This window comes from Dreissena polymorpha, chromosome 1 (genome assembly GCF_020536995.1).
Source record: "Dreissena polymorpha isolate Duluth1 chromosome 1, UMN_Dpol_1.0, whole genome shotgun sequence".
Classification (NCBI taxonomy): domain Eukaryota; kingdom Metazoa; phylum Mollusca; class Bivalvia; order Myida; family Dreissenidae; genus Dreissena; species Dreissena polymorpha.
Window position 1 is genome coordinate 102,975,160 of NC_068355.1, and position 15,499 is coordinate 102,990,658.

The following is a 15,499-nucleotide window of genomic DNA, read 5'->3' on the forward strand; positions in this document are numbered from 1 at the left end:
TGTCCCTTCTGTGTATGTAAACTGTTCCAACAATGTGTTACGGTGAAAGTATGGGGTATATAACTTTGAATGAACCATCTTTTTTGGGGATGGGGGTTTCACAGTATGTCTGCTTCATTCTGCACCGTAGCTAGGCGCACACGCCGAAGTCTCCAATAGGAATATGTCTGTCTGTTTGTCTGTCTGTCTGTTTGTATGTCTGTGTATCTGGTTGTTCACGCATATCTTTCTCCATATATATAAACAATCGACTGTGAACGAGTATCTATTAATAGATCCCAGGAAACGGAAATAACGTTGTTGTGAAATATAATTATCTCCCTTGAAACACAAAATACTCATAATTTCACTGTATCTTCTAGATCCAACGTATTTCCGCTGTGTCTCTAAGATAGTGTTAGGGTAGTTTATGAATCCTTATCGGATCCTGCCCAAATACAACTATGGTTTCATGTTTGTAATAAATGTTCATGTAACTGTCCCTTCTGTTCCAACATTGGAAGATGTGTTGCGGTGAAAGTATGGGGTATATAACTGTGAATGAACCATCTTTAATTGGGACAGGTCGGACCTTAAAGACCTCGTGAAGAGGCCGGTAGGACCTGTAAATAAACTCTGATCTAAAAAACAACAACTTTAATTGGGGATGGGGATTTCACAGTATGTCTGCTTCATTCTGCACCGTAGCTAGGCGCACAGTATGTCTGCTTCATTCTGCACCGTAGCTAGGCGCACGCGCCGAAGTCTCCAATAGGAATATGTCTGTCTGTCTGTATGTCTGTGTATCTGGTTGTTCACGCATAACTTTTAATTCTGCGCTCGCTTTTGATTTATCGAAACAGTAAATAAAACATTATTATACTTTTCGCTCACTCGCTCCCATTGGTAGGTACCGAATTCCCAAGTACCCGTATAACAATTGATCAATTTGATATGTGGCGTAAGTAGGATCTGCTAGTCAAATTAAGGAGACAAATTTTGATGGTTAGCAATGTGTAATGTCTGAGAATCTTTAATTGGTCGGTAATATTTTGTAAAACTTTGATTTTGGTTGAAAAATACTATACCAAATGAAAATGTGCGAAAAAAACAACAGAAAATCACAATGTCGTTGTACAGTTTTAAAATCTTAAATATTCAGATCGTATTCGTGCATTTTCAGAAAGAAACCGCAATATTGATTGTAAAAGGCCAAATTTCATAGATTAGCGTGTACATAATGTAGATGTTTATATAACAATTATGCTTGTTCAATCGAATTTAGTGTAATGTTAAGTATAATAACGTCCATGTTCTTCAGACGTGCGCGTGCGCGTGTGTGTGCGTGTGTTTGTGAAATTTATGAGGTCCTTCGATCCGTGCCTGCATATGTGGAGACACGGAATGTGTTCCACCCCTGCCACCGATTAACTTAATAGAGCTCAATTAGGGGGAGCTTAATGACTCGCTGCCGTTGGTTTTTTAGGGGTTTTTGCCACCCATATCCCCTGTCCAAGGGATAAACTAAGTCTCTGTCTGACGCAATCTGAGACCCTGCCGGCTGTGACATTTTTTCGAACTGTACAGTATCGACTTTAAAATCAATCCATAACAAGGCGATCGCACATTTAGGATTCCGTAACAATGTAGATCTCCCCAAATGACAGGACCCCAGACTCCTTGTATAGTCAAAGTGCGTCGATGCTCCCGAGGAGCACTACACTTAATATAAAAGAAGAAGAAAACTAATCTAATCTTTGATGTAATAATTAAAACGAAAGTAAAAGCAAACGTCCAATTTTCAGAAAGACTATCCGAAGACCAATGAGATTTTCTTTTCCTTAGCGAATCAGTATGGGAGCCAATCAGAATGCGTGTTACAAAGTTAGGAATTGCTCACAAAAGTCCCATGAATCATTTGCGCTTTGGACGTCGACGAGATGTACGTTAACTAGTCTCTTTTGAGTAATGCCAAAACACACGTTAAAATGACAGCTAAAGAGACTATTTTTCTGAAATGTATATCGCTACATGGCGTACCGGAACACATCGGGTCCGATGTGCTTCGACGTGAAATTCAACAGCAACACGGCGTTAATGTCGTTCGCATCGAAGAGGTTACAGGGGCGGAGGCCAACCGAAATCTAAAACGATGGATTCTGGAACTAGAGGGGGAATTATGTAAGTGTTCCTTGATGTTTTTAATAAAAACGTATTTTCTTTTGTTAATTACATGGTTTTTCACCCTGAGATTTGTATACATTCTGTATATTTTTTTATTTACGCAGTCCACTTTCGTTTTTGAAATCGAAAGTAGAAAAATTTGGAGTAAACATATTGCGATGTTATTCATTATTTAAATTAAAAATAAATACATAAAATAAAACGATATAATAGTTTAAATAAAAAATACATTTGTTGATGGGAAGAAGCGAAATAAATTCATCAACTTTTGTATTTACATGCCTTTGTATACTGGTCCTTATTTTTAATATTATTTTCTGAAAATACAAACAGATTTCATGAAAATATTTAAGCTGAATACGCTGGAAAGTCAAACAATAAAAAAAAATCATTTTTCCTGAATATGGGGGAATCTGGTGTAATTTTTTAAGCCCCTGTACCATCTGATATTTTAAGGCCTATTAAGTGTTTTCAGTTGAGTCAAGGTTACTCCTTATAAATACAAAGAACCGCTCATGCATAATTACCAGTTTTTAGACAGGTTTTGATCTGAAATTGTGTTTGTTAGTAGCTTACAATCAAATGTGCCTAACTTCTTACATGTACTTTTTTGTGTTCATGTAAAACAACAAGATTAAAAATAATGGACACCACGCTATTTTGGAGTAATATTAAAAAATGTGGCACTACCCAAAAGTAATATTTTACAAAATACCACACATTTGCTTGCCTGTATGCAAAACGTCTTTAATTAATTCACACATTTCGAATATATATATCAATGTTTTTGATGGTATTATAACCTTTTACTTTAGAAGAAACAAAAACTAAACCATTACAATTAAATAAGAACTAGATTTACAACAATCCTGACATGTCTACACATCCTAAATATTGTGTCCCAAGTAAAGTGTTTGTGCTAAAGAGCCACTTCCTATAGTTTTTAATGCTGTATTTCAATTACAAAAAATTAAAACTACAATATGATATTCAACACTTTACAACAACTTTAGATATGAATCCCTTTTCTTTCAAAAGAAAGCTTCATAGACTAAAATGATCCCAAAATGTACCTGAGAACAAGTAGTTGAACAGAACATTATCTGCAATATAGCATGTAACCAGCGATATGGTTGAAATATCCTTGATAAATAAATATCTTGATGAAGTGCTAAATTGTAATTCAAAATACTTCATTACAATGATGAGTCTATTCTATAAACAAAAGCCAAGAGTACCATCAAATATGAGAAAGTCAAGACTGCAACACTTGGACTATTATGCTTTTGTTAATACCTACTGTGCTTTTTTTCAGATGCAAAAAAGTTTAAAAGCAAATCTCTTGAGATCAACTCTAATGGGGACAGTCTAACAGTAGAATTTAAGGACTCAATAGAATGCGAGTTGCCGTCAAGTTGGACCCTGCCACAAGTTCCGGTTTGTATATATGTATTGTTCAATCTAGTAAATGTGGTTGTCTATGTCTTATGAACGAAATTTTATTGGAAATTAATTACACTTCAAACACATTTTAATTTTACAGAAGTTAGTACATAACAATAGTTTTTTTAGCATTTAAGTGGCTGCCTCAGAGTGGGGCAGTTTTCCTGATATGGCATAATTATCAACAGTTTTGCTATATAAATGTTTTTATACCATGTAAGGAAAACAGCCCCAACCCTGGCAGCAAAATTTTCTTATGCTTTACCTTATTTCATATTATACAGTTCTCTGACATGATGAGAAATTCTAACAGAGACTATTATTTGATAAAATTCATAATAAATGAAGTGGGTGACATTTTGTTTGCCTATACTTTATGTCTTCTTCTAGTATTTATTGGAATGGACAAAGTCCCCTTGTAATCACCACAGGGAGGTGTAGGTTTGCCCTGTGGATGTCATTTCTGTTTGAAAACTAAAATGAATCCTGTTATTTCTCAAAATGTACCATAGATATTAGATGAAACCTGGTTTACTAATAAAGGTGAACATATCAGAATATGCAGACCTTTTGCATTTCTTTATTGGTCAAAGGTGAGGTCACTTAAAAACAGATTTTTTTATCACTAATATACCTCAATAGGGAGAAGGTATGATCATGACATTTTGAATGAAAAATGGCAATTGCAGTCTGTACCACCTTTTATCAGTTCAACTTAGTCAAAAAGTTAGTTCATAAGATATGATGACAAACTTGGTTTATGATTTAAAGTGATGACGTGATTATTCGTGACTCTTAATTTCCCTGGAGGTCAAACTTTAATATCTCCTGAATGTGCAGAACATATAATCATGAATGCAATACTGTTTCAGCATCTGGAGTTTAACTTCTTTATATGAAACTTGGCATAAAAACAGGTCGCTATGGTGTAATAGATATGGTGTCCGCCTAGCGTCCGGGAGGTCATGGGTTTGATCCCCACCGTGGGTCCGTTCTTTAGATCTCCCCCAAAGACACCAAGCACTGGTTCTAGGCCCAGGAAACGGACTCGAGAGCGTTTATATAAGCCCTAGGCTTTTGATGCAATCAGGCTAAAATAAATAGGTTTAAACTAAAACTAAACTTGGCATATACATGACGGGCAGTGTTAGGTTTATAGCTATTATTTTTTACTAGAGGTTAAACGGCTTGGGATTGCTTCTGTTAAATTTAAATAACGTTTAATACTGCTGTAACAAATTTTCATTTGATTTAAAGTTATACATACTTACATATACTTACAGTACAGATACAGGACAATATGAAGTAATGCCCTATCTCTATTTGATAATAGTTTGCAGTGGTGGGGAACTCTTGCCAACAAAAGTGTCAAATCTGTGTTGAACTTGGATAAAATGTTTGTCTTAGCCTAGATCTGTTTCATTTTTGGGAAGACAAAAATAGGTTTGAAAGCCACATTTTCTCCCCAAACATCACAAAATATGTCCAGAACAGTTAATTTCATTTTTGTATCAGGTAGGCACATTTGTTTTTTTAGCTCGACTATTATATATGAAATATATATAGTGGAGTTATCCTACTCACCCCGGCATCGGCGTTTCCGTTCCGTTTTCATTAGCGTGCAAATGTTAAAGTTTTCGTACTACCCCAATAATTTTCATTGTCCCTTGACATATTGCTTTCATATTTTGCATACTTGTTTACCAACATTACCCCAACCTATAAACAAGAGCAGACAACTCTATCAAGCATTTTGTCATAATTATGGCCCCTTTTCCACTTAGAATATGCAGCAAATGTTAAAATTTTCGTACTACCCCATTTATTTTCATTGTCCCTTGACATATTGCTTTCATATTTTGCATACTTGTTTACCAACATCACCCCAACCTATAAACAAGAGCAGACAACTCTATCAAGCATTTTGTCATAATTATTGCCCCTTTTATACTTAGAATATGCATATTATTGATAAATCTATGTTAAAGTTTGCGTACTACCCCAAATTTTTCCTATATCCTTTGACATATTGCTTTTATAAGTTGCATACTTGTTTACCAACATGACCACAACCTATAAACAAGAGCAGACCACTGTATCAAGCATTTTGACATAATTATGGCCCCTTTTACACTTAGATAATTGAACATTTTGCTTAAATTGCCATAACTTCTTTATTTATGATCACATTTTATTAATACTCTGACAAATCAACACTTACCTGAATACCACAATGGATTTCACCCAAACAATACCCCACGCCCTTACCTAGAATCCCCCCCAACCTCCCCCCCCCCAATTTTTTTTTTTAAACATCATCTCGTAAATTAGCAAACCCCACATTATACCCCCCTCTCACCCCCCCCTACCTCCCCTACCCCCCCCAATTTTTTTATTTTTATTTCAAACATTATCTAATAAATTACCACACCCAACATTATAACCCCCTCTCACCCCCCCCCCCAACCCCCCCACCCCCACTCCCCCCAATTTTTTTTTCCTTTTTTTATTCTTGAAAGATCGTCTAATAAATGACCACACCCCACATTATACCCCCTCTCAACCCCCCCCCCAAACCCCCCCCCCCAAAAATTTGAAAGATCGTCTAATTAATTATTGAATATGAACAATTTCCCCATGATTGCTTACGTTATACTGTCGAGAACTCAAATAGTCGAGCGCGCTGGCTGTCCTCTGACAGCTCTTGTTAGAACTTGTGGTACTTTCATCCCTACCTGATGATATAACTACTCATTTACTACAACTACTGAATGATAAATCTGTTTATTTTGATTATTAATTTATTTTGCATATGTCAATGTCTAAAAACGATGCATTTATAGAATTTACTCTTAAATGGTCATATGCCTGAAAATGTGTGGGAAATGTAGTTACCATGTCTTGCAAAAATGGTCTTACTTTTATTTAGCAGTCTTTTGTTAACATCAAATGCCTAGTTGTGATAAACAGTAGTTGCTGTTACAGAGAAACCCGAAACCCACAGGACGTCATCAGTTAAATCCCCAGGGTCCTGTGGCAGGTCAGTCTACAGTCTACCAGAATTATGATGCTGCCGGAGGTTACACATCACAAATGTCAGCTCCTCACACAGGTACAAGTGATAAGCATCTTGCTTCTCAACACGGAAGCCATTGGGAGGAAGGCTTTAGGGAAGGGAGTGGTCAGACACATTCGCAAGCTGGTCAAGGACAAGAGCATATGGGTCCAGGAAATGCACCAATGGGCCAGATGTATGGATGGATTAATCCAGGTTATGGACAAATGGGTCAAGGTCATCAGCAAATTCCTCAATTGCAAGAACATATGGGTTATGGTGATAGAAACATAGGTCAAGGTAATGCACAGAGAGGGCAAGGTCACGGGATGCTTGCTCAAGGTCAAGGGCCTATACAGATGGGACAATATGAAACTTTTCTGTCAAATATTCATCATGATCCAAATAGTGGTCAATATTTTATTTATAATGGTTTTCAATTTGTACCTGTTTCCGAGGAGTACATCCAGCAAGTGAAGGCTTATTTTGAAGGGCAACAGCAGGTACTACAACAAAAACAACAATCTGGTTATGAGCTGCCACCAGAAATCCTTCCTGAGAAAAGTGGTGCATATACCAAAGAATCTGTTGAACCAGGTATCTTTGTTGTGATAAAATCAACCGATAATTATCTAAATACAACTTGTACAAAATGTATTTAATAAGGTTGACCTGCTTAACGGAGTAAACAACGCAGTTGTTAAGGGTCAATTTTTGTATGAAGGTTTAAAAAAAATATTGGAAAACAAATGGTGAGCAGCTTAAGGGCAGTAGTGCTGGCGGCATCAAGAATGATGTCCGCTCATTAAATCAAACTGTTTAAATTGGATCATCAAGAAACTTGGTGATAATGAGTATGGGCATAATATCTCAGCCAAGTTTGCTAACCAGCCTGACCCCTGAAGCACTTATGAATTACGGCCCTTGATTTTTAAAGAATTGCCTGAATTAAGCTTGCCCGTGAGTGTCTTTAACTTACACAGCTTAAATTTGATCTTCATGAAACTTTGTGATTATGTTTATTGGTGTATAATTTTGGCCAAGTTTGATAACCAGCAAGATGGCATGAAGCACTCCTGAATTATGGCCCTTGTCTTAGAAAACATGGGTCAAATTAACCTTGTCCATCCTTATCAAATTTTGTGTCAATTTTCTTGGGTTTAACATCTAAGCCAAGTACAATAACCAGCGAGATCTGAAGAACTTCTTAATTATGTCCCTTGAATAATTTGAAAATTTCTGAATTGATATTTCATGCTCTTTAACTCAAATTAACTAGGGTCCAAACAAAGACTAGTTGGTTAAATAACAGAATTAAATTAAAGAAAAATCTGGTGAACATTCTAAAAGACAAATGGTGTGCCTATCACCCTTAATGTTGCTCAAACATATTTCTGTTGATATCGCAGCTGAGTCTTAAAATGGTTTCAGTTTGTTAAAAAACATTGCCACCTTACATGAACACTCTAGAAGGCTTTTTTCCAAATGATCATAAACTATGCTCAGAATACTTGTAAGTTTGATATCTCGACTGAACCTGTTGACAAAATAGTGCGAAAAAGTGGGGCAGTTTTCCTTGTAATAACCTTTACTTATCCCCTTCCGAACATGGAGGGATATAGTTCTGGCGTTGTTTGTCCATACATTAGTCTTTCAGCCTGTCACAACTTTTTCAGGGCTTTAACTCAGAAACTAGATATGATTTTAACATGATGAAACTTTATTGGTGTATAGATATAAAGAGTATAGATATAAATGCATCGAAGTTCCATGCACAGGAACCATAACCTTACAATTTCTGAAATAAGAGTTATTGCCCTTTGTTATTTTTGTGAGATATATCTTTTCAGGTTATATCTCAAATACAAGATTTTAGCATGAAACTTCATGTATGTGTAGCTGCAATGAAGATCAATTGCAATTCATGAAAATAATAACCCTGCACTTTGTTATTTAAGAGTTATTTCCCTTTGCTTTGTTGTATGACGCAAGTATTCAGTGCTATATCTCAATTACTTTAAAAAATTTCAACATGAAACTTCAAGGGTGTATAGATATCAATGAGTACTATGAAAATTCATAAAAACAATAACCCTACACTTTGTTATTTTTCTGTTATTTCCACACTTTGTTATTTTTCTGTTATTTCCACACTTTGTTATTTTTCAGTTATTTCCCAGATCAAACATCTGCACCCATCAATAAACAAAATTCATTCAATGGGGATATATAGAAGTCTCTTTTTTCCTCTCTATGAAACAGGCACAGAACATTTATTTTGTCCTTCGGCTAACCACAAGTTTTTTTATGAACACCCTTTGTCCATCAATCAGTCCATGTGTCTGTAACATTTTTTGTCCACAACAAATCTCCTATACACTTTGACAAATTTTCATGAAACATAACCAATTTGTCAATTTTCTTAATACATGAGTTACTCACACAGCTCAAGGTTATAGTAATTTATGGGTGGAGTCAAATTTTCGCGTGTCAAGACTGTTACTTTATAATTTCTCAGGGATTTTCATATGTGAAGTATGTGGACATGGTTTGTTATGTAAAAGACCCATTTATATGACTCAATGATCCAGAAAAATGCTCTATTAATACATACAGCTTGACTAGATTGTCTCTTTTTCATTTATAACATTCTGCAAAATCGATCACCTTTTTATGCTCCCCCAAAAATTTTGGGGGGAGCGTATAGTCGCAACTTCGTCTGTCCGTGCGTCCGTCCGTGCATAATTTTTGTCCGGGCTATTTCTCAGCAATTAATGACCGGAATTCAATGAAAATTTATGGGAAGCTTCACTACCAAGAGGAGATGTGCATATTATCAGCCGGTTCTGGTCGGATGATTTTTCACAGAGTTATGGCCCTTTGAAATTTTCCATTAACTGTACATATAGTGCAATTCTTGTCCGAGCTATTTCTCAGCAACTAATGACTGGAATTCAATGAAACTTTATGAGAAGCTTCACTACCAAGAGGAAATGTGCATATTGTCAGCGGGTTATAGTCAGATGATTCTTCACAAAGTTATGACCCTTTGAAATTTTCCATTAACTGTACATATAATGCAATTCTTGTCCGGGCTATTTCCCCGCAACTACTGACTGGAATTCAATGAAGCTTTATGGTAAGCTTAACTACCTTGAGGAGATGCACATGTTATTTGTGGGTTCTGGTTAGATGATTATTTAGAGAGTTATGGCCCTTTGAAAAATTTAAGTTGCTAAACCATCCATCGTATTATTTTGTCCAAAGTTATGCCCCTCAAGACGTTTCCTTTTATCTGAATATATAGTGCAATATTGTGACAAAAAAACAACCTTTGGGGAGCATCACCCGTCTCCGACGGTTTCTTGTCTGAATATATAGTGCAATATTGTGACAAAAAAAAACTTTTGGGAGCGTCACCCGCCTCCGACGGTTTCTTGTTTTTAATAGTCAGTCATATTTATGCCAACCTTCGAAGAAGAGGGGGTATATTGCTTTGCTCATGTCGGTCGGTCGGTGTGTCGGTCCGTCCACCAGGTGGTTGTCAGACGATAACTCAAGAACGCTTGGGCCTAGGATCATGAAACTTCATAGGTACATTGATCATGACTCGTAGATGACCCCTATTGATTTTGAGGTCACTAGGTCAAAGGTCAAGGTCACGGTGACCAGAAATAGTAAAATGGTTTTTGAATGATAACTCAAGAACGCATACGCCTAGGATCATGAAACTTCATAGGTAGATTGATCATGACTCGCAGATGACCCCTATTGATTTTGAGGTCACTAGGTCAAAGGTCAAGGTCACGGTGACCCGAAATAGTAAAATCGTTTCCGGATGATAACTCAAGAACGCTTACGCCTAGGATCATGAAACTTCATAGGTAGATTGATAATGACTTGCAGATGACCCCTATTGATTTTGAGGTCACTAGGTCAAAGGTCAAGGTCACGGTGACCCGAAATAGTAAAATGATTTTCGGATGATAACTCAAGAACAGTTTTGCCTAGGATCATGACACTTCATAGGTACATTGATCATGACTCGCAGATGACCCCTATTGATTTTCAGGTCACTAGGTCAAAGGTCAAGGTCACAGTGACAAAAATCATATTCACACAATGGCTGCCACTACAACGGACATCCCATATGGGGGGCATGCAAGTTTTACAAACAGCCCTTGTTTAATTTTTTATTTAACAACATAATGAATGACTTCCTTTACAATGTGCTTGACATTTTGCAAACAAGCATATTCTACATGTATTTATGTCTATTGATAACGCTGTGACCTTTAATCATTCAGGTATGATGTTTAGTCAGGAATATTGATTTGTTAGATAAACCAATTGGGGTAATGGTCAAGGTCATTGGGGCTTGTAACATAAACTTGGTTCCACAAAATATTTAGATTACGCTTTACATACAATCATATATATTACTCCATGCATTAAACAATCTTTTGATATCTGAGAATATTAAGGTTTCTTGTTTTTGCAATAATTTTATTACAATGTTGACAACTGTTATCATTTTGTTTTTGTAATTAAGTGATGTATGGGTTGTCTTCTATAGATACCACTAAGCAGAAAGTAGAAGACTTGGAAAAACAGAATGTAGATACAGATGAAGAAAGCAAAACATTGAAAGATCCACTGACCAAAATAACGTTATCACACTTACCTAGTGGTGTTGATGAAGATTATGTAGTAACGTTTTTGGAAAGTAAAAAGATGGGCTCATTGTCAGTAGCAAATGTTGTCATTGACTACAAGACAGGCTGTGCAGAGGTAGAGATGACGTCTCCTGAAGGTAATAACTTTTAAGCCTTGTTTACTTCGAATGCAAATACTTGGAAATTGATACCCAAAAAATCCTCTGTATTAACATAAGTACTTTTTAGATTATTCTTATAGTATAAACATTCAAGTTAAGTGATGTTCAACGCAAGCAAAATGTCATGATTATGGCTATAGATGATTATATTTTATGGAATTATTGATGATTAAGCATGCTTTTATGATGTTATTGTTCATTATTCCATAAAATAATTACCCATAAATGCAGTAAATACTCGGATAACCAGATTATATGTAAAACTTAAGTGTGGAATTATGAAAAATGTATCTTCTTGTTTTGATATTGATTAGAACTCACCATATGCCTGAGGTCATTTTCAACCTCACTAAATATATTCTTTCTTATCGTTTGATAAAAACGTATCGAGCTTTGCATGGTATTGATGTAAATAATAGCTTGCCTTAAAGTTAACTTGTTGACATATATCTTGCTAGGTGCAAATGCTCTCATTGAAATGAGAACCTTTCAAATGAAGGGAGCACAAGTATTTGTTGAGTGGCTACAAGTGACTACGTATGACCCAGAGGAGGAATTAATCGAAGATTCAACACCCAGTATTATTGTGACTGGATTTCCTGAAGGAGCTGAGGAAGATGACATCAGAATGTTTTTTGAAAGTAAACGAAAGTTTGAAGATGTGGAAGTAGTTGAAGTAAAATTCAGTGAAGATTCTTGTTCTGCAATCATTACCTACAGTTCTCAGAATGGTATTATTTTTTTATTTATGTACTGTGTAGAGTAACAGTTCATAAGAACTATAATTGTTAATCCAAACATTAGACTGGATGGAGTAAGGAAATGATTTTTAGTTTGATTAATATAGAAATACATGTTCACAGATTTCGTAATTGACCATGTTTAACTCTAGAGATATAGAAATGGTTAGTGTAATTCTGTCAATGCGTGCATGTGTGAGTGTTGCTTTTGTTATACTCTGGATCCTGCATTTACATAAAAAGTACTTACCGTAAGTTATGTTGATGAAACTCGGCATGTAGACAGGGCCAAATAGGGAATATGCATGTTACTTTAGTGGTCGCGCCAGAAAAAAATGTGGTTTCTATGGTCACAGAAATAAGTTAAAATTAACATCTTGATCTTATAAGTAGATTGGTGAAACCTAGTATGTAGATAGAGGGCATTATAAGGAATATGCACAGATTTCAGTTTAGTTTTTGGTCATTTACATTGTGGTTGCCTTGGTTACAGAAAATATTGATGCTTGGACAACTCAAAAGGTACTTATGCTAGGCCGACAAAGTTCTGAAAGTGATTAAAGGGTATAAGGGTATATGCATGCTATTTTATTTTGTTAGACAAAAATTGTGGTTGCTTTGTTCACAGAAATAAGTGAAAACTGAAATTTGGGTCCTGCCATAACTCAATAAGTACTTAAGGTAGGTTCTTGAAACTTGGTATGAGGATAGAGGGTCCTATGGCGCATTTTTTTAGGCAATAATTTTGGTTGCTTTAATTTAATAAGATGCAACTAAAATCTGGATCTTGTGACAATTCAAAAAGTACTTAAAGCTAGGTTTACAAAACGTGGGATTTTACATAGAGAATGGATATGAAGAATATGCATGTTTGTTTTTTTTCAGACAAATTTTGTTGTTGCTTTGATTACACAAACAATTAATTTAAAATTTGTTTGGTCACAGAAAAATTAAGGTTGCCATGCTTACAAAAATAAGTAAAAACTAAAGTCTGGAGGAGGCGATACAAGTACTTGATCTAGGTGGATGAAACTCTGTGTGTGGATTGAACGCCATGATAGGGAATATGCATGTTATGTCAGTTTTTGTAAAACAATTTATTGTCAGGCAGATTCTTAATCAGACAATTTTGATCTTTAAGGTGATTGGTGTTTTGTCTGTGACAAAGCTATTTTCTTTACTTTAAAGTGCAATCACAAATGTGATATTTCACACTGTCCACAACTATAATTGTCTATCTCAACCTGTGGCGTTGGATAAACTGTTAGTGAAATCTTTGTGTCGAAAGTTGTCATGGCTTCCTTTATAAATTATAAATGTACATACACATCACATATATAATACATTATAAAACTTTTGTCTGAAAGACTGAGTAGTAAGTGAATCAGTTCTTTTTTTCTTAGAGGTCCTCGGTTTGAGAACTAACTTTTTGAATCTGCTCAGTTATTTGAGAAATATGATCTGTTTGTTCTCTTATTTGTAGATGTTGATTGTGTAATGAATATGTGTCCACTGAAATTAATGGGGACAGTCCTTAAGTGTGAGAGACCTCAAGGCAGAACACACCAGAAACCTGAAAGTTCAAAACCACTTCAACCGAAAGTTTTGGTGAAGGGATTACCGGAAAACATTGATGAAGACGATATCAAGATGTTTTTCGAAAACAAGAGAAAGTTCAATGATATACAGTTGGTGGACGTTGTTTGGAATGCAGGGTCTACATCAGCTGTTATTACCTTCAGTTCTGACAATGGTACCAATTGTAACCAACTGTTTTTATGCTTCTGAAATAAGGCATATTCTACAGTAATCACATTGTTTGTCTTTCCAACTGTCACTCTGTCTTACTTTTTGTTGAGAGCATAGCTCAGGAAGTGTTGAATGGAATCAAATGAATCTCAATATACTTATAGACGGTTTGAAGTTAATGAGCATAGTACAAGAATGAGAACTCCCTCTCACGTTGACTTGCAGAGTTTTTGCCCTTAAGTCATCTTTCTTCTTTGGAGTATTACTCTCTTAAAGGAATCTTTTCAAGTTTGGGTAAATTGACAAAATTGAAAAAGTTGTTTCAGATTCGCAAATTTTCGTTTTAGTTAAGATATTTGTGAGGAAACAGTAATACTGAACATTTACCATGCTCTAAAATAGCCATTTTATGCATTGTTTGACAATTTAAAACCCAGAAAATTATAAAGCGTTGCAACGCGAAATGAATTAATAATTTGGAGAGTTCTGTTGTTGCTGGCATATTTTGGGAAACTACGAGGATTGCTTGTATAAACTATAAACTACATCTGGTAGTATGTCCGGAAGGGTAGTCGAGTGGTCTAAGTCATAGGCTTTTTACTCCAGGACTCCAGGGGTCAGTGGTTCGAGTCCTGCTGATGATTACCTTTTTTAATTGTATTCTTGATTTTTTACTGGAGCTTTTTATATCCAATGTTTATATTTATCAATATAAAGAATTTAATGACAAACTTCAAAACATGCCAAAATCTGTGAAAAGGCCCCTTTAATATTAAAAGTATTGCTATAAATTATGTACATTGGCACAGGACATTGAGAAAAAGTGCATAGTTGAAGAACCACCATCCTCTTATCAGTGTTTTTAGCACAAATGAGCCCGCACAGCTAAACGGGAGCTATTGTGATTAGTTATGTCCGCGTTGTTTTTCATGTGTTCTGAGTTATTGGTTGTGAGGAGGTCAACTTGCAACTTGCTACCACTCTAGAGGATACAATTTTCATCCAATCTTGTTGAAACTTGGTAAGCATGTTTGTAGTGACAATATTTAAACCACTATCAAATCTGGCTCAGTTGATTTAAAAAATAATGTCACCTGGTCAAATCTTAGAAAAAACCTTGTTACCATTCTAGAGGCCACATTTAATCTTGATGCAACATTAGAAAAAACCTTGTTACCATTCTAGAGGCCACATTTAATCTTGATGCAACATTTAGCATCACAATATATAGGCCAAATTTGAATCTGGGTCATCTGTACACAAAAACTATGATATAAGGTTTAATCGTACAAAATACCTTTAACCCAATCTTGATGGAACGTGGTAAAAATGTTTAGCTTGAGAATATCTAGACAGTTAAGAATCTGAGTCACCTTGCAAAAAATACTAGGTTTCAAATTCATGTCATAGAGAAACCTTGTTACCACTATAGATGCCACATTTATGACACAATCGTTATGGGAGTTGGTCATATGTTTAATTTACATTATCAAAGTTGAATTTGAATCTGGT

At 35.6% G+C, this 15,499-nt stretch overlaps 1 protein-coding gene across 5 annotated transcripts in view; it reads left to right on the forward strand.

Annotated features, from left to right (window-relative positions):
* Positions 1–1,880: 1,880 nt before the first annotated feature.
* The window catches only part of LOC127865156 (protein mono-ADP-ribosyltransferase PARP14-like), a 245,098-nt gene continuing 231,479 nt past the window's right edge, over positions 1,881–15,499 (forward strand). For all 5 annotated transcript variants that reach the window (XM_052405047.1, XM_052405045.1, XM_052405049.1 and 2 more), the window contains exons 1-6: positions 1,881–2,160; positions 3,479–3,600; positions 6,592–7,258; positions 11,238–11,474; positions 11,957–12,229; positions 13,722–13,991. In XM_052405047.1, the coding sequence (XP_052261007.1) occupies positions 1,968–2,160; positions 3,479–3,600; positions 6,592–7,258; positions 11,238–11,474; positions 11,957–12,229; positions 13,722–13,991 (1,762 nt within the window). In that variant the 5' untranslated portion in view covers positions 1,881–1,967. The remainder of the gene's footprint in view (positions 2,161–3,478; positions 3,601–6,591; positions 7,259–11,237; positions 11,475–11,956; positions 12,230–13,721; positions 13,992–15,499) is intronic.